Source organism: Ursus maritimus, unplaced genomic scaffold (assembly GCF_017311325.1).
Source record: "Ursus maritimus isolate PB19 unplaced genomic scaffold, ASM1731132v1 scaffold_12, whole genome shotgun sequence".
NCBI lineage: Eukaryota > Metazoa > Chordata > Mammalia > Carnivora > Ursidae > Ursus > Ursus maritimus.
Window position 1 is genome coordinate 53,247,976 of NW_024423564.1, and position 20,338 is coordinate 53,268,313.

At 34.6% G+C, this 20,338-nt stretch overlaps 1 protein-coding gene across 1 annotated transcript in view; it reads left to right on the forward strand.

The window, feature by feature from the left end:
• The window catches only part of DOCK7 (dedicator of cytokinesis 7), a 201,827-nt gene that overhangs the window by 51,438 nt on the left and 130,051 nt on the right, over positions 1-20,338 (forward strand). Inside the window, exons 10-14 of the mRNA XM_040627213.1 lie at positions 5,073-5,153; positions 7,766-7,931; positions 12,029-12,171; positions 15,968-16,061; positions 16,732-16,894. Of these exons, the coding sequence (XP_040483147.1) occupies positions 5,073-5,153; positions 7,766-7,931; positions 12,029-12,171; positions 15,968-16,061; positions 16,732-16,894 (647 nt within the window). The remainder of the gene's footprint in view (positions 1-5,072; positions 5,154-7,765; positions 7,932-12,028; positions 12,172-15,967; positions 16,062-16,731; positions 16,895-20,338) is intronic.

The following is a 20,338-nucleotide window of genomic DNA, read 5'->3' on the forward strand; positions in this document are numbered from 1 at the left end:
CAAATTTGAAATGTGTAGGGCAAGGTGGCAGGCTGGAGTTCAGGTAAGAGTTGATATTGTAGTCTTGAGTCTGGATTCCTCAGGGCAGCAGACTGGAGGCTCAGGCAGTGTTGAGAATTATTTCTTTGGGAAACCTCAGTCTTTGCTTTTAAGGCCTTCTCCTAATTGGATGAGGCCCACCCACATTGTGGAGAAGGTAGTCTGCTTTACTCTACTGATTTAAATGCTAATCACCTCTAAAAAAAAATACCTTCACGGCAACATGTAGATTGGTTTGATCAAGTAACTGGGCATCATAGCCTAGCCAAGTTGGCATATAAAATTAACTTTCATAGGAACCTTACTATGATTTTATCACTCGGTTCCTATATTATATAGATATCAATATTTAAATCATTGAGGTCATGGAGCATTATGATTTGAATGTCAGGCAGTTGAGAATAAGAATTAGAAACATAGAAAAAAAAGAGAGAAGCAAACCATCAAACAGACTCTTAACTATAGAGAACAAACTGAGGGTTACTGGAGTGAGGGTGGGCAGGGGGATGGGTTAAATGGGTGGTGGGTGTTAAGGAGGCGCTTGTGATGCACTGGGTATTGTATATAAGTGATGAATCTCTAAATTCTACTCCTTAAACTAGTATTACACTATGTATTAGCTAACTGGAGCATAAATAAAAACTTGAAACAAAGACAAAAACAAAAACAAAAAAGAACTAAGGATTACAAATTGTAAAATCTGAATCTTACTAAGCTGCTCAGCTTAGGATAACTCGAAGAATAATTTACCATAACTTGACCTTGACTTGAGAGAAGCCTAAAATATATTCCTTAATCATTTTATCTTTATTTATATAAAATTATCATAAACGGTAATGAATTTTACAATAAGGTTATAAAGTGGATTGTCATGAAATGAATCCTATTTACCCACAGGAATAATGTCCTAATTTGTGGACACATTGCTATGAATTCAGGTTAAAATAGGTCTTAGCTACAATGAACAGTCTTAGAAGCAAAGATTTAGTAGCAGAGGTCTTTAGAAACTGGAAGAGTAAAGTTCTAGGTATTAATAGAATTGATATAGTATATACACATTCCTTTACATGGGAATATGAGTACATTTTCATAAAACAGAACATATTTGAGGAAATGAGATGGAAAGATATAGCTGATGGTTGGAATATTGACTGCTTGAAAATGAGATCATTTAGTGACAGGATTTGGTTGACATCATGGGACTGAACAGCTGAGATAGGATTAAAGATAAGAAATATCGTAAATATCACATGGGTAGCTCAGTTGTTAAGCATCTGCCTTCGGCTCAGGTCCTGATGGGATTGAGCCCTGCACTGGGCTCCCTGCTCAACAAGAAACCTGCTTCTCCCCTCTCCCACTGCCTGTGTTCCCTCTCTCACTGTCTCTCTCTGTCAAATAAATAAATAAAATCTTAAAAAAAAAGAAATATCATAAATGTTCAATATAAGTAAATAGGGAAATAAATCATGGTATATTCATATGATGGGATACTATGGCAAATAAAACCACAATTTGGAAGAATTTTTAGTGACACAGAAATGTATGTATGATATATTCAGTGACAAGTCCGGTACAAAACTCTACTGTATGACCTCAATTGTGTAAAATACATATGTACACAAATACGTGTATATACTTAGAAAAAGACTTTCTTGTAATTTCGAAAAAAATGAGTAAGTTAAAATATTGTTAAAATTTTAAAGGAAATGTTAATTTAGGAGGTTTTCTTAAATCACTTGTGGTCCAGCAGGGTGTTTTTGTTTCTTGAGAGGAAAAATTCCGTTGATCTGTGTCTTAGGGAGTTATTGCTATACAAGGACAAAAAGAGCAAGTCCCAGTGACATGTGACCACAAGCACTGACTTAGGTCATGCGTCTGAGTTGTCTGGTGGTCAGTCGATAAAGGCTGTACTCTCTCTTAGGTGGTCATGTTGCTGCAACTGGCTGTTAATTGGTTGCGGGTCGGTGGATTCAGCTGGAGCTGTACTTCTCTGTATGTCTCTTTTTTAGCAAGCTAGCCTGGCATATTCTCATGGTGATTGCAGAAGTGCCAAAGAGCAGCAGACCCACCTGCATAGGCATCTTTCAAGCCTTTAGTCACATCATACCAGCTAACATTCTGTTGGCCAAGACAAGTCATGTGACAGAACACAAAAATCAAGAAGTTGGAATATATACTTGGCCTCTTTATTCAGAGGAATTCCAATGTCAGGTGGCAATGAGTGGGGGAAAGGAAGCATGAAGAATGGGGCTGTTAGTGTAGTCTATCACTGTCTGAGGTACTGGAATTCTGGCTCAACCAGGATTATTAATTCCTTGCTCATTTTTGTGTCCTGTTTAATAGCATAGTTACATTCTGATAAATAGGTAAAGGGGTAATACCATTATGTTTGGATTATTGTTTCTGAAAGCCACCATTTTAGAGAATAAAAACAAAGCTCATTGAAAGAAACCCACAAATAGATGAAAAAAGACTTGGGTTACAGTAAGGTAATGATAACAAAATAAGCTTAAAATTATTTTAATTAAATTTTTTATTGAGGTATGAAAAAAGTCATAAGTATATGGCTTAATGAATTGTCCCCAAATAAATACATTATGTTACCACCCACCCAGGTTAAGAAACAAAATGTTAACCAGAATCTAAGAAACTGCCCATGTACCGTTAACTACTCCTTTTTTTCTCCCCCCAAAGTACTTGTTTGTTTTTGAACACTGTGTTAATAGGATCCAATAGTATGTATATTTTGTGACTTGCCACATGATTATGTGATTAATCTATACTGCTCTATGCAGTATACATTTTTATTTTTTATTTTTTTAAAGATTTTATTTATTTTAGAGAGAGAGGGAGAGAGCATGTGCCTGCGAGTTGAGGAAGGAGCAGAGGGAGAGAGAGAGAGAGAATCCCAAGCAGACGCTTCACTGAGCGTGGAGCCTGACAGTGATCTAACAACCTCAAGATCATGACCCAGTGGAAACCAAGAGTCCGATGCCTAACGAACTGAGCCACCCAGGCGCCCCATGCCCCAGTTTTAAAATTCATTTACATTGCTTTTTAGTATTATATGAATATATTATAATTCTCTTTACTGGTGAGAGACATTTTGGTTAATTTAATTTTGTGGTTTTTATCAGTAATTTTTTTTTTAAAGATTTTATTTATTTACTTGATAGAGAGACAGCGAGAGAGGGAACCCACGTGGGGGAAGTGGGAGAGGGAGAGGTAGGCTTCCAGCTGAGCAGGGAGCCCAATGCGGGGCTCGATCCCAGGACCCCGGGACCATGACCGGAGCCAAAGGCAGATGCCTAACTGACTGAGCCACCAAGGTGCCCCTTTATCAGTAATTCTGTAAACATTTGCATTCCATGAGGCTAGGTATATGTATTCATTTCCCTTTAGTTTATTCTTGGGAGTAGAATTGCTAAGTCAGAATATTTGTGGGTCAGCTTTGGTAGATGCTATCGAATGGGTTTCCAAAGTATCTGTGATAGTGGCATTCCCACCAGCAGTGAATAAGTTTCAGTTAGTTACACTTGGTATTTCTCAGTTTTGTAAAAAATTGAGATATAAAATATATACAGTGAGATCTTTATAGTATACAAATCTGGAGTAAACAGTTGGGTGAATTCTTCCATGTGTTTTTATCTGTGTAATCACTCCTGAGCTCAAGACAATACAGTATTTCTATTACCTCATTACCCTGGAGGGTTCTTGTGTTTCTCTTTCTAGTGACTACCCCTTCCCTTCTACCAGATAGCTAGTATTCCAACTTCTGTCACCATTGCTGGCTTTTCTTCTTGAAGTTCATATGAAAGGAATCATACACTATGCAGGCTCTTGGTTCTGGCTTCTTTCACTCAATATAATGTCTGGGAGAGTCCTCCATATTGTCATGTGCAGCATTAGTTTGTTCTTTTATTTATGTTGTCATGTCGTACTCCTTTGCACGATTAAAACAGTTTATATGTCCTGCTTAGACCCAAAAAAATAACCTCTCTTAGGCTTTCCTGGTACCTTTGGACATATCTTGCCAACAAATGCACAAAATAAATGGAGATAAAGCACAGATGCTCTTAGACACAGTTCAAAGCTATGGCAGCTTGATGCTGAGATCCTGAGTGTAGTGTCCAGGCAAGGAGCTTGGCAGTGCCACTCTTGCTTCTCAGGGTGTATGCTGCCTGTATATCTGGCAACTGCAAAGCAAATGTTGAATGTTATTTTTATGTTTTGCCTTTTTTTGTAAAATTGAAACTCTCCATATTTCTTTCAGTTAGCGAAAGCAAGTATTAATGTAGGTCTTCTGTAAAAGCAAAGTGACATAATGCAAGCTTTCTCAAAATGGGGGATACCTGTATTTTTTTTTCTTTTTAATATTACTGTAAATGAAATTGTTAATTTCCTTCTTGACTTGTTCATTATTAGTGTATAGAGATACAAATGATTTTTGCATGTTGATTTTGTATCGTGCAACTTTGCTGAATTTATTTATTAGTTCAACTATTTGTGTGTGTGTATGTGTAATATTAGGGTTTTCTGAACAAAAGATCATATCTGCAAACAGGGACAATTTTACGTTTTCCTTTAAAATTTGGGCTCTTTTTTTTTTTTTTTTTCCCGGTCTTTTTCTTCCTTGTTTTCTGACTTAGACTTCCAGTACTTTGTTGAATTGAATTGGCAAAAGTGAGCATCTTTATCTTGCTCCTGATGTAAGAGGAAAAACCTTCAGCCTTTCACTATTGAGTATGATTTTTGCTATGGTGTTTCCATATATGGCCTTTATTATTTTGAGGTAGCTTTCTTGTATTTCTAGTTTATTGAGTGTTCTAGCGTGAAAGGGTGTTGAATTTTGCCCAGTTATTTTTTTGTATCAATTGAATGATCATGTGTTTTTTCTTCTGTCATTCCATTAATGTAGTGAATTATGTAGTTGATTGATTTTCTTATAGTGAACCATCCTTGCATTCCAGCTTGATTGCTTTTTTTTTTTTCTTCTTTGGCTTAATTAGTCTTTACTTTTTTTCCTTTGACAGCTAGAAAAAGTCCTACAGCAGGGTGACATCGGAGAGTGTGCAGAACCATACATGATTTTCAAAGAAGCAGATGCCACAAAGGTAGAATATCATGCATCTCATTTTTCCCATCTTCGTAGTCATGTAGTCCCTCCCCATCTCCCCCAAATCTCTGAGTCCAACCCTAAACATCCTCAGATTTCCCAAGTTATTATTTGGGAGAATACTATACAAAGCATATTAAGGAATTTCATGAATTCTTATTTTCTATTGGCTTACCCACTTTATTATTTTCTTCTTTATTTCCTTTGTCACCTAGCTTGTGTCATTTGCTGTTATTCTTTTTTTTGTTTTTTTGTTTTTCTTAGAGTGGGGCTGGTTAGGGGCAGATGGAGTGAGAGAATCTTAAGCAGGCTTTATGCCCAATACGGAGCCTGATGCAGGGCTCAGTCACAACCTTGAGATCATGACCTGAGCTGAAATCCAGAGTCAGACAGTTAACTGACTGAGCCACCCAGGTGCCTCTGTGCTGTGTTATTCTTTAAAATCTCCCTCACCCCCAAACTAATTGACTCTACATTTTTTTTTCTTGGAGAGAACTAAGTTAATGTGGTTTAATTCCTAAATAATTAAAATTTTCAAAAGTAGTGATATTTTTTATAAAACATTGATATTGATAATAAAACTTTGCATAGCAAGATAGTATTCTGGAGTTCTGTCTAGTTGCAGATAATTAAGTAATACAGTAAAAATAGAAAATGCAATCTTTGTTTTGCCATCTGACCACTGTGTTCTAGAATTTGGATCAATTTATAAAGCAAGAGTGTGTTATATAAAGTTGGTACTAAATTTCAGATACCCTGAGTTACCTACAAGAATAATAGATGAGGGATGCCTGGGTGGCTCAGTCAGTTAAGCATCTGCCTTTGGCTCCGGTCATGATCCTGGGGTCCTGGGATCGAGTCCCACATTGGGCTCCTTGCTCAGTGGGGAGCCTGCTTCTCCCTCTGCCTGCTCTGCCTGCTGCTCCCCCTGCTTGTGCTCTCTCTGTCTGACAAAGCAATAAATAAAATCTTAAAAATAAAGAATAACCGATGAGGGGCACCTGGGTTGTTCAGTTGGTTAAGCGTCTGCCTTTGGCTCAGGTCATGCATGATCTCAGGGTCCTGGGATCAAGCTCCACATCAGGTTCCCTGCTAAGTCAGGGAGTCTGCTTCTCCCTCTCCCCACTCATGTTCTCTTTCTCTCTGTCTCTCTCAAATAAATAAATAAAATCTTTTAAATAATAAAAAAAAGAATAACAGATGATCTTAGATTGTTGACCACATGATTTAATAGTTGAAACAGCCAGGAGAGTACGCTTGAAGAATACTGGACAAGTTACCAAAATCTAGAATATGTTTTGCTTTCTATCTTTGTGAAATTTAAAACAAGAACTGAGCCTTTTCTGCTAACCAAGGTAGACCTGGGTACATGATAATGTTCTCTTATCCCTGGCTAGCTGGTTGAAATCAGGGTTAATGTATTCTGGCTTTCCCCAGGTCGTCATTTTTTAAATTAAATTTGCTGTTTTATGGAGCTCATAGTTATAATAACAGTCTATTATGTATGTATATAAGCTGGTAGAATCAAGTACACTGGATATCTAGTCTCTTAAAGCAAGATTCTATTTTGGAGGCATAGTAGGTAGCAATAAACAGTGCTACCATTTAGTTATCCTTCCCTCTTTTCCCAGACCTGAGTCTCAGGGTAGGACAACCATTAGAGTATACATCGTATATAGAAAGAGTATGTAAGAGATTTGGTATCGGTTTTTACTCTTGGACCATTGGTTGGCTATCACAGGCCACCTTAGTGTTTGTGTCAGGGACAGCCGAAAAGTTGGGCCAACTTCAGGATATCTTCCCGATAGGCACATACTCTTTGGACCATCAGTCTATTTCTAGGGTTTAGTCCCTTCGTAACAATTTTTTCTTTGCTTCTTTCATTACAGTTCTGTGCTTGTATGTTATTAGCCTATTTGTGCCTCCCCCACTCGCACCTCATCTTAACTCCTTTTCTTGCCATAAATTAAAGATTAGTTCCAAATGGCTCAACTGCTTCCATCTTTTTCAGAATAATAAAATTTAGTAAGTCATAACGTCGAATACTTTATAGTTAGCAGTTACTGACTAGAACATGGTTATGTTTCTTTTCATAAAATAGTACTTGTAATACATAAACATGTTTGGCACTTGCTCCACTTTCTTTCCTACCAAGGTGAGATAATCACAAAGAGAAATTTGAAAGACTTACTCTACACATACATTTATAGAATGGGTTGAAGTTATTCAGTGGTTAAGATAGTGTTAGTTGATCTCTGAAAGGTATAGATTATTTTTTCATCTTTTTTTTTTTTTTAAGAATTTATTTACTTATTTGAGGGAGAGAGTGAGCTAGAGAGAGAGACAGCACTTGAGCAGGGACAGAGGGAGAGGGAGAAGCAGACTCCCAGCTGAGCAGGGAGCCCGCCTCAGGGCTCCAGCCCAGGACCCTGGGATCATGACCTGAGCTGAAGGCAGATGCTTAACCGACTGAGCCGCCCAGGTGCCCCTATTTTTCCATCTTTGTTGAGAATTGAGAATTCTTATCCTGTCTTTTTATGTTTTATGAAGTAGTTTTTAATTCATTTCTTTTGAGCATAATTACATAATGTATAAAGTTTTGTTTTGCAGAATAAGGAAAAATTGGAGAAGCTGAAAAGTCAAGCCGATCAGTTTTGTCAAAGACTTGGGAAATATCGCATGCCTTTTGCTTGGACTGCAATCCATTTAATGAATATTGTTAGCAGTGCAGGGAGTTTGGAAAGAGATTCTACAGAGGTGGAAATAAGCACTGGAGGTAAGAGTGTTTCATATAAAATTTTTCTAAATGTATAATTTTTTTCATTTTTCTATATAGGCTTGTTTTATTTGTAGATCTTGCAGTGTTCTGAGGCATTAAAAGATTTTTTTTTTGCTTTTCTTCCCCGCAGCTTCATTGAGATGTAATTCGTGTACATATAATTCACCCATTTAAAGTGTATAATGCCTTGGTTTTTTTTGATATATTCACAAGGTTCTGAAACCATCATCACAATCTAATTTTGGAACACTTTTGTACTCATTAGCAGTAACTCCATTCTCCCCTAAACCCCTAACCCAACCCTAAATAACTTCAGAATTCCTTAGTCTGTATGGATGCACATTTGGGTTGTTTATACTTTTTATATGAAATATGAATAATGATGTTTATGAATAATGCTGCAATTAAAGTTCATATACAAGCTTTTGTGTGGACATATGTTTTCATTTCTTTTTATACTAGAAATTGTTGCATCATATGATATTTCTGTATTTCACCTTTTGATGAACTACCAGGCTATTTTCCAATGTTGCTGCACCATTAAAAATTCTACTAGCAGCGTTTGAAGGTTCCAATTTCTTCATATCTTTGCCGACACTTTTATTATCAGGCCCTTTGATTACAGCCATCCTAGTGCAAGTAAAGAGGTTTGTCTTTGTGGTTTAGATTTGTCTTTCCTTGATAGTTATGATCTTGAGTATTTTATTGCACTGGCTATTTGTATACTTTCTTTGGAGAAAGATTTGGTCATATCCTTTGCCCTCTTTTTTAACGTCTGTTTTGTTATCTAGTGGATGCTCATTTTTTATGTGGCGCTTTTATATTCTGATCATTGCGTTGTAGTTCTTTATGTGTTCTGAATACAAATGTTTTTATCTAATGAAGGACTTGCAAATATGTTCTCCCAGTCTGTGGGGTTTTTTTGTTTTTTGTTTTTTTTTACTTTTTTGATGGTATTGTTTGTAGCACAGATATTTTAAATTTTGACGAAGTTCCATTTCTCAGTTCTTTTGTTGCTTGTGCATTTGGAGTTATATCTAAGAAAACATTACCTAACCCAAGATCAGGAAGACCTACCTGTATGTTTTGTCTAAGAGTTTTATAGGGGTAGCTGTTACATTTGTCTATAATCCATTTCAAGTTACTTTTTATACATGGTGAGAGGTAGAGGTCCAACATTATTCTTTTTATGTAGATAATGAGTTGTCCCAACACCCATTTGCTAACACTATTCTTTCTCCAGCAAATGGTCTTGCCATTCTTGCTGAAAATCAGTTCATGATAGATATCTGGGTTTAATTCTGGACTCTCAATTATATTCTGTTGATTTATATGTCTGTGTTTATGGTAATGCTATTCTGTCTTGATTATTTTAGCTTTGCAATAACTTTTGAAAGTAGGGAGAGTGGTCCTCCAACTTTATTATCTTTTAAAAAGATTTTTGGTATGTGTGCCTATTTTGGATCATTGTAGTTTCATTTGAAGTTTAGGATCAGCTGTCAATTTCTGCACAAAGGCAGCTGAAATTTTGATAGGCATTACGTTGAATCTGTAAATCAATTTGCGAAGTATTGCCCTTTTAACAATATTAAGTCTTCCAACCCATGGAATGTTTTTCCATTTATTTAGATCTTAACATTTTTTCAATATTTTATAGTTTACAGTGTACAAGTATTGTCCTTCTTCTCTTAAATGTATACCCAAATATTTTACTGTGTTTTTATGCTATTTTAAATTGAATTGTTTTCTTAATTTCATTTTTAGAATGTTCATTTCTTGTGTATAGAATATTGACTGATCTTGTACTTTGAAACCATTTTGATCATGTTTATTAATTACAGTGTTTTTTATTTCTTTTCTGGATTCTTTAGGGTTTTCTCTATATAAGATCATGTCATCTGTAAATAACAAAAGGTTTACTGTTTCCTTTTCAACCTGGATGTCTTTTATTTCTTTTTGCTTTTCTAATGATCTTAACTAGAACCTCCTATACAATATTAAAGTGGCAAGAGTGGATATTCTCTTCTTGTTCCTGACCTTGGAGGGAAGCCATTCAGTCTTTTATCATTAAGTATGATATTTGCTGTAGTTTTTTTATAGATATAATTTAGTAAATTGATGAAATTCCCTTCTTTGCCTAACTTTTTGAGTGTTTTTATCATGAAAGGATGTTGGATTTTGTCAAATGCTTTTTCTGCCTTGTGTTGACTTGTATGGTGTGTTTGTCTTCTATTCTTTTACTAGGGTGTATTGCATTAAATGATTGGGTTTGCGATGTTAAACTAATCTTATATTTCTGGGAGAAATCCCACTTGGTGATGGTAAGTTTTTTGTAGATGTTAAAATATGTTTCTTGGTATTTTGTTTAAAGTTTTTCTTCTGTATTCAAAAGGGATATTGGTCTTCAGTTTTTCTTTCTTATGACATCACTGTCTTGGTTTGGTATCAAAGTAACACTGGCCTCACAGAATGAGTTGTGAATTACTCCTTTGTTTTTTGGTGGGTTTCGTAAAGGATTGGTATTTGGTTTTTGAAAAAATTGGAAGAATTCACTAGTGAAGCCAGTCTTTTTGTGGTAAGTCTTTTCTTAACTAATTAGATCTTTTAACTTATTTTAGATCTTTTATATTTTCTGTTTCACCTTAAATCAGTTTCAGTACTTTCTTTCTAAAAATTGGTTCATTTTGTGTAAATTATCTAATTGTTGACCTACAGTTATTTATAATACTATAATATAATCCCTTTTCTAAGTGCTGTAGTGATGTCTCCTCATTCATTCCTGATTTTAGTAATTTAAGCCTTTCCTAATTTTTAACTACCCATTTAGCTAACATTTTTAAATTTTTCTTTTTGAAGATCCAGTTTTTGGTTTCATTGATGTGTTTCTAGGTTCTATTTTATTTATTGCCATTTAGCTGTTGTCTTTTTTTTTGAGTCCTTGCTCACACTTGCTTTGGTTTTAGTTTTTTCTTTTTGTAGTTTCTTAAAATGTAAGGTTAAGTTACTGATTTGAGAGCTTTCTTTTTTTTTAAAATTTAGGCATTTATAGATAAAATTTTCCTCTGAGCACTGCTTCAGTGATATCCCATATGTCTTGGGATATTGTGTTTTCATTTTCATACATCTTAACTATTTCCTAATTTCCCTTGTTATTTCTTCTTTGACCCATTGGTTATTTGAGAGTTTGCTGTTTAACTTCCACCTGTTTATGAATTTCCCAAATTTTCTGCTGTTACTGATTTATAGTTTGATTTCGCTGTTGTTGGAGAACATTTTTTATGTAATTTCAGTCCTTTTGAATTTATTGTATTTTGTCTTATGTCTTAGTCTGCCTTGGAGAATGTCCTATGTGCACTTGAGAAGACCATGTATTCTGCTTTTGCTTGCTGATATGTAATATAGATGTCTGTTATGTCTAGTTTGTTTATAGTTTTAAGTCTTCTGTTTCCTTGTTGACTTGCGATATAGCTGTTCAGTTGGTTTTGAATAAAAGGGTTATCTTGCAGGAACTTTGAATTAAAATTCTGTTTCAAATTCAAATCCAAGTTAGGGACTATTACATGGTGACTAAAATTTTCATTGTGTGAATAATTCCTAACAAATGCATAGTTCCTCTATAGCTGCTCTTCATAGCTCATCTTTGGTCATATGCATAATTTTAGCGTAGAAGAGACTCTTTCTACACTGGAGAAATTTTAAAAGGAGAAGCAGAAGATTTAGGTATAGTGCTTCCTTACTGATCTCTCCAGAAGTGAAATTCTTATTTATTTATTTATTTATTAGAGAGAGAGAATGAGTGCAGGGGAGAGGGAGAGACCATCTTAAGTGGACTCTGTGCTGAGCGTGGAGCCTGACACAGGGCTCAGTCTCATAACCCTGAGATCATGACCTGAGCCGAAACCAAAAGTCGGATGCTTAGCTGACTGTGCCACCCAGGCACCCCTCCAGAAGTGAAATTCTTACTACAATAATACGCTGAATAGATAATTTTCAACTTTAATGATTTTTTTTCTCCCGGTGTTTGAAAAGCTGTTTTAAAACAAATTTTAAATATTATGAAAATGAATATCATACCTTTTTTCCCCCCTTGGTAGAACGAAAAGGGTCTTGGTCAGAAAGGAGGAATTCTAGTATTGTTGGCAGACGGTCACTCGAAAGGACAACAAGTGGAGATGATGCTTGTAACTTGACCAGCTTTCGACCGGCTACTCTTACAGTGACGAATTTTTTTAAGCAGGTATTGTTCTGTCATGTAGGAATTCTAGGGGGCTATTTGTACATAAAATTTTTTTGGTTTCAGAAAAATTGTAATCGTACATATACATGCAGTGATTGTGATTTCAAGAAATTGAAAAAAACTTTTAAGGATAAAAAGTGTAAGAATGAAATAATATTGTGCCTGTTGTATAATTATATTTATTTAAATGTTATGTTAATAATTCATCAAAACCAATCCTCCACATTTATATTCTGTTTCTTAATTGTAATATTTTAACTTTTAAACATTTATGGTTTATGAATTTTCTTAGTTGGTGATTGTGTGGTTTTATCTCTCTTCCCCACCCAAGTTTTTTTTGGTTGAATTTACCACATCCATGGTATAGGGAATAGGACTTTTAGGCCTTTGTAGTGCATTTTTGTGCTAAAATGTAATCGACATTATTTTTATAGGTGCATTTATAGGTCCAAGAAGTTCTTGGTCAAAGATATTTTATTTTTTGCAAATATGTTCTCTGTGCTTCAAATCATGAATCAAATCAGTAGTTTTCAAGTGCTAGTCATGATCCATTAACAGTAATGGAAATGTAATAGATAATACTCAGCTTAAAAACAAACAAACAAACAAACAAACACAGTAGAATAGAAAAATAATAGTGCATTGCACATAGTGAGGTTAAATACTGCTTCAGTGAGCTTTTTTCCCCCTAATTTTTACGTGAGTACATGCACATATTCATGTCCGTACTAGATTTTGATACAAACCGAATTGGTACCATGTATGTATTTTGGAACAGATGAAGGGGAAGTGCTAAGTATTGTCCAAGAATTCCTAATTTTTAGGTCTTATTTTAAATGAGAGGAGGAAATCCTGGCCTACTGACATCTTATAACTGGAAAGAGGGCGAGGGTTTAGGAAAGGATGTGCCATGAAGTGAAAGATGGCAATCTACTTGAAGCCCCTTTCATAATTTTATTACAATAGCATTTATCGACAGCTGCTCTGAGAGAGTCAAATGGAGAGTAAAGCAGCTAATGTCTGAAGTGGTAAGGGTCTTTTTATTATGGACAATAGAACAAGAGTCTAGAAAAGGCCACAGTGTTACTTGGATGAAGTGATAGGCCAAATAAAGCTACAAAAACAGGGCAGTAGATTTACGTGATACAGTGACACAGCCTTGCAGCTATGACATTTTTCTCTTTCTACTTCTTCAACCGCTATATCACTTCTGCACTATTTCCACAGTTCTTTTTTTATTTCTTCAGCCTACTTTATTATTGAACTGGTATTGTAACCTTAAATCAACAAGTCATCCGTCCACCCACCTATCTATTGATCCAACAAATAGTTCCTGAGTGTTCAGCATGTACTGAGTATCAATCCACCCACCTGCCTATTTATCCAGCAAATATTTTTTGAGCATTCACCATGTACTGAATATTGTGGAGTCTGGTAGCTAGAAACTAGCACACAGTGATCGTAAAAACTTCAAATTATTGGAAACATCAGCAATAGAAAGCATTTATCTGTTTGTTTATTTTAATGGAAAGCATTTGTACTTGACTTTGTACAGTGTATTTTTTAAAATTATTAGCATGTATAATTTTTAGAAGTATTTTTAAATGGCTAGGATACTATGCATCAGGCAAATGCAAACTAAGTAAAAAGCTGGGATTACAATTTTAATATAGTAGAATTCAAGGTACAAGTTTCTTCTAAATGAGATACAGAAGCAGTTCTTTTTTTAAGTTGATGAGCGATTACTAACCATGATTGGGATATAGTAATCAGGAGTGCTTATGTACAGATTTGAAATTGTCAAGTCAAAATTATTAAAAGTATGTGGAGATATATAGACAAAATTAAACCCACCCATTAGTTTCAAGAACAGTTATTTGTTGACAGGTATATCAGTTGGCATACACAGTAGTGAGTATGCAGTGTGGAAGTAGGGGGTATCAGCTAGGCTCATTCATGCTTGGAGATTGACTTAGATCATTTGATCTAGACTGACTTCTCTTGGGAAGACTGAAATGACTCAGGTGTCTTCCATGTCTCTCTGCTTCTATTCTCATCCTCTAGCAGGCTGGCTTGGTCATGTTCTCATACTAGTGACAGAAGTTCAACAGAGGGGGAAAAGCTCATTTGTGCAGATGTTTGTCAGGTCTCATTACCTATAAAATAAGCATCAAATTTGCTTATTGGCCAAGACAAGTCACATGGCCAACCTGAGGGGTGGGAATTATGCCTCACCCAACAAAAGGCACAGAGGGAGTAAAGAGTGAAGGCCAATGATAGAATCAATTTAACAGGTTAAGTAGACAGAAATAATTAAGTAGAGATAATCTGAATGTACTGTATCAATAAGGACCATTTAAAGATCTGACTCAAAAGGAGAGAGTATACTGTTTTAGCAACTGATGGAACATTTGCAATAATTAGGCCACAGAAAAGAACGTCATAAAATGAAATTCTCTAATCATAACTTAATAAAACTCAAAACTACCAAAGTATTAAAAATCTTGAACCACTTGGAAATTAAAAATCACTTTTCTAAATAGTGGGATAACAGATCAATTCTTCACTCTGTTTAGAATGTAATAGTGAACAAATGGGATATGGCTCAAGGTGAGCTCACAGTAATAAAGTTAACATTAAATTTGTTCATTAACACAAAATAAATATATAACAGTGCATTAAAAATGGTAAGATATCAAGTGCAGGAGGTTTGGGTTAATAAAATCTAAAGATTGATTCTTGACTTAAAGAGTAAATTGTTACCTATTTTAGTTAAGAAAAAATGTTACATTAAATTGAAAATTTTATATTAATTAGGTGTGGTTTGGTTTTTTGTTTGCTTGCTTGTCCCTTTTCCCATTGACTGAGATTGTCTCACAATTTTCTTTCTGGTCTTAGTATCAGGATAATTATTCTTTTCCTTATGAGTAGTTTCTGTAAACCAATGTATAAACAAACAAAAAGCAGAATCAGACCTGTAAATACAGAGAATAAACTGATGGTTGCCAGAGGGGTGGAGGGTGGAGAGATGGGCAAAATGGGTGAAGGGCAGTGGGAGATACAGGCCTCCAGTTATGGAATGAATGAATTTACGGGAATAAAAGGCACAGCATAAGGATTATGGCCAATGATATTGTAATGGTGTTGTATGGCGATAGATGATAGCTACACTTGTGGTGAGCACAGCATAATACATAAACTCCTTGAATCACTGTGTTGTACACCTGAAATTAATGTAACATTATGTGTTAACTATACTCAAATGAAAAAAATTTTAAAATAGTACTTGCAATCAGAAAAGTGTAGTTTTTGCTGCTACTTATTCTTTTCTTTTTCAAATTTAGCTAATGCTGTATATTTTGCATTTGAGAAATTTGGTGATATAAAATTGAAAAGACAAAAACTCAAGTGTAAGAAATTTTTAAGACTGTAATATATATATATGTTTCTTTTATGTCTATATTCTTATTTTTCTTTTTTTCTTTTCATCTATCTCTAACTTGTATTGATTTTCTATATTTTAGAAAGTCCTATAGTACCTTATAGACATAAATAATGGGCTATAAGTAAATATATAAAATTAAAGTATAGATAAGTATCATAACTCTTAATAAAACTTGAAAACAGAAAAAGAAGGAAATAAATCAGCATGTTATTTATTTTAAATCATAATTATATTAATTTAATCTTACTTTTCATTCTGACTAAACCGACAGAAGAGGGTAGGAATATTAACAGGCAATATACATTTATTTTCAATCTACTATATTTGTTTTATTGAATACTTTTTCTTCAGGAAGGAGACCGCCTAAGTGATGAAGATCTGTACAAATTTCTTGCTGATATGAGAAGGCCGTCTTCTGTTTTACGGCGACTAAGACCTATTACAGGTATTTTAAAATTTTGAGTAGACATTATTACAACCCTTATCATCACTAATACGTCGTATTGTTGGTAGCTATGTATTTTTTTTCACTTATCTAATCCATATGTCTTTCTTTGCCCAATGGCTGTCAGTCTTCTTCACCTCATTATTCTCTTCTCATTGTCTTAACAGTTTATATGAAAGATTCAGTACTTTTGATAATTTGAGTACTGAAATGAGAATGGTAAAAAATAGCATGGCTTAAAATTAATTTTTAGAGGAAGGAAAATGTACATAGAATGGTAAATTTTCAGAAACAGATACACATTATAATCAGAGCGAACCATTCCAGAGTAAAAAGTTTAAATTAAATCACTTAACTTTCAGAATGTTGGCTTGTTCTATGCTATCTCCCTCTTTCTGTTTTTTTCTTTTTCCTCTTTCTTCTGCTTCTTTCTTTCTTCTCATTCATTCATTTGGTAGGCATTTATTATTTTACATGTACTTAGGTCTGTATCAGTAATTTATAAGTTTGAGACTTGGTAAAGTGAAGTAATTTAGAGGTCTGAGATGATAGTAATTTTAATTTCTTTCCAGACTTCTTGCAAAAATAGGATCTAAATCCTTCCAGGAACATTTTTACATGCAGTTTTTATTATGTTTACATTGTTTTTATAATATGTTTTTATATGCAGCTCAGCTGAAGATAGACATTTCTCCTGCACCTGAGAATCCCCATTATTGCTTAACTCCAGAGCTGCTTCAAGTGAAGCTTTACCCAGACAGTAGGGTTAGACCTACCAGAGAAATTTTGGAGTTTCCTGCCAGGGATGTCTATGTTCCAAACACTACGTACAGGTAACACATTTTAATTTTGGAGATTTCTGAAATTAGATACTATATATTCTATTATTGAAGTAGTACTAGAATGAAATTCTCTAAAAATTCTTTGTAGCTTTGTTACTTATTTCATTTCTTACTTTATGATTTTATTAACAGCTGTAATGTATTAAACTTATACTGTGTGCCAGGTCAAAGGTCAAATGTTCATTACCTTATATAGATTATCTTATTTAATCTTCAGCTTGAGGTGGGCATTTCCTTCATTTTAAAAGTGAGTAAAGGGATGGAGAGGTCACGTATACTTCACCATGGTGGAGCTAGCACTGGAATGGTGGGTATGAGATTAAAACATTTGAACTCCCAGTTACTATATTTCCTCAGATGTTCTTAGCAGAGTCTAAGGTTCCACAGGAACCAAATTTATGTGGCTGCTCTGTGGTCCAACAACTAATCAGCAAAGTTTACTGATCCACTGCTTAGAATACTTGACAGAAAGTTGTTGGATAGGCATTCTAGGCTGACCGCTCCATAACTCTAAGGGTTCGTTTACTTAAACCCTTTATGAATGAATCCTCATTATTTGTGAGTGCCTAGCCCATGACTTGACATTGGGATAGCCAGCAGGGCAGCTCAGACATAAGATTCCAGCCCAGACTTCCCCATCCTAGCATATTTCACCACCAAGTTACCCAGTTTCTGAGGCCAAAGTTTTTAGAATTGAAGTGATTTCTTTCATTTTCTTACTCCTCCCGATAACTCTTCAAACAAGTGTTATAGGCTCTGCTTTCAAAATGTATCCCAAATCCCATAGTTCTTACTTTCTCCAAAGATTTTATTTATTTGAGAGAGAGCACACACAACAGTCGGGGGAGGAGTAGAGAGAGAGGATGAGAAGCAGATTCCCCACTGAGCACAGCGCCCCACATGGGGCTCCATGTGGGGCTTGATGCAGGGCTTGACTTGGGGGCTCCAAGCAGGGCTCAATCCCAGGACCCTGAGATCATGACCTGAGCTGAAGTCGGAATGTTTAACCAACTGAGCCACCCAGGCACGCCTTACCTTCTCCACTTTCAAAACTCTACGCAAGTCACTATCTAGATCAGTGCTGTTAAATAGAAATATAATGGGAACTACATTTGGAATTTAAAATTTTATAGTTCCCACATTAAAAAAAAAAAAGAAACAAGTGAAATTAATTTTAATTATGTTATTTAACCTAATATACCTAAAATATTATCATTTCAACATGTAATAAATGTAAAAAACTGTTGAGGTATTTTACTTTTTTTCTTTCCTACAAAACATCTTCAAAATTGGGTGTGTACTTTACATTTAAAGCACATTTCAATTTCAGATGATCCGCGTTTCAAATACTCAGTTGCTGCATGGGGCTAGAGGTTAGCGTATTGGACAGCTTCTGATCTCAAATTTTTCTGTACTTTTCTAATTTCATCATCTTCCGAAATCAAACTAGTTACTGGAAACAGCTACTAATATATGTTTATTTAAATTCCATAAACTCATACAGCAAAACCATACTAACCTATAATTTATAAAATCCACTTAAATCTTTTGATGTGTTAACTTTTCCTTCTTCCCCACAAGTAAAACTGGATTAAAATTGGATACTACTTGAGAGAAAACAATAGGCTACCAATAAGGATAATTGATTGTCCGAAAACTATAATTATTTTCTATTTTGGCAGTAAACTTTTCAGGTGTAAGAATGAATTCATAGCTAATTAGCTTGAGAATGATCTGGAGAGATCTGTTAACGAATCTCAGTGCCTTTTGCTTGGACTGTATCTAAATACCGTGTTAATTAAAGAGCCAATACTCATCCCAAGCATTGTTAGTGAAAGTAACATTGGAGCAAAAAATGATTCATTAAATGTGTAAAGAAGAACTGTTCTCTCATAAAGTGAGCAGTTTATTCCCAGAGAATAGTGGAATCAGCTAAACTCATCAATAAGATTAGGTTTATTCCTATTAAACGTTTATTGAAAATAAATACTGCCTTAGGTTCTAATATTTTTCATCAAAATAAATTGGTTTCAGGTTAGAATTTTGTATAATCTTTCTTATGTACTGCCTTTAAGGATCTCATGTAAAATGCTTTAACTCATTAACAAACATTGGTAAATTGTAATATAGGATGTCAAGTTTGCTAAGTTTCTTAGGGTACATAGTGCTTTGTTAGTAATAGGTGAAAACTGTTGAAGCAAGAAGGACACATTGTTTAAGAAAGATTAATAATTTTCTACTGTAAGGGTGTCTTCAAAGAAGTAAAGAAAGTTAGGTACACGAGAATATAGAAGTAGAATTATGCTTTCTGTACTTCATTGGTATTATTCCTGTTGTTATATGTTGGCAAAAAAGTTTCTTTCATTCTAAAAAAAAGAGTGATTATAAAGTCGATTGTATGCTTAAAAAAAAAAGATCTCTGAGTTATAAAAAGAAAGAATAGTTTTTGTATTACTTGAAATGGTATGACTATGCATATTTTATGAAAAATTGGGAAATGGAACCATATTTTGCAGCCACATTTAATTTTAGGAATTACTTAAAAGTGGAGATTGACTGGTTTTCCTTCTTTTTACATGGGGATAATAAACGTTCCTGTATCTTAGAAATTTGTGAGGATTAAATAATACATATAAAGCTTTTTGCAAAGTGCCTGGCACATATTAAGTGCATAGTAGAAGCTGAGCCATTATTATTATCATTGGGTTTATTAGATTACATTTCTCCAAGCATTATACAACTTGAGAGAGAATAGTTTGAAACCTTGGGGATTCTGGGCTTTTGGGGTATAATTAGATAAGAAAATGATTTTAAAAGGGGGGTTATCAAAGTTAATAGTAGCTTGTTTTGTATTATTACTTGAGCCTTCAGTGCCCATGCTACCTGAACATTAAATCATATAGGTTGCTTATTTTACTTAATACTGTTAAAGAATTTTTTAGTCCCATGGACAGCTAATATTTTTAGGAATTTATAGTGTGTCAAAAAAACTCTTTATCATATCTAGAAAATATAGCATAGAAATAATTCTAGAATGACAAAAGGGGGATGTATGAAACCTGATCAGATATCAGCTAACATGCAAATATAAAATATTTGCATAAGTTTCCACATGTATTTGCTGACTAAATTGTTGCTGGATCACAGTAGTATTCTTCTAGCTCAGTTTGAATTCTTCTTAACCTTTTAAGGAATGTTTTGCGGTAAGCCATAATTTCAGGTAATACACACTAGTGGTCATTATACAAATCTATGTATGTACATTTTTCCAGTGAATAATGTTTAAAAAAAAAAGTGCAGCTGACACTAGGACTCCTTGTAGTTTCTATACCACCATTATCTCATTATATGTGTAGCAAGCTGCATAGAACCAGTATGATCAGCTGACATTCCAGAGGGCTCACATTTGTAAAAGAACCAGAAATTTAAGCATTT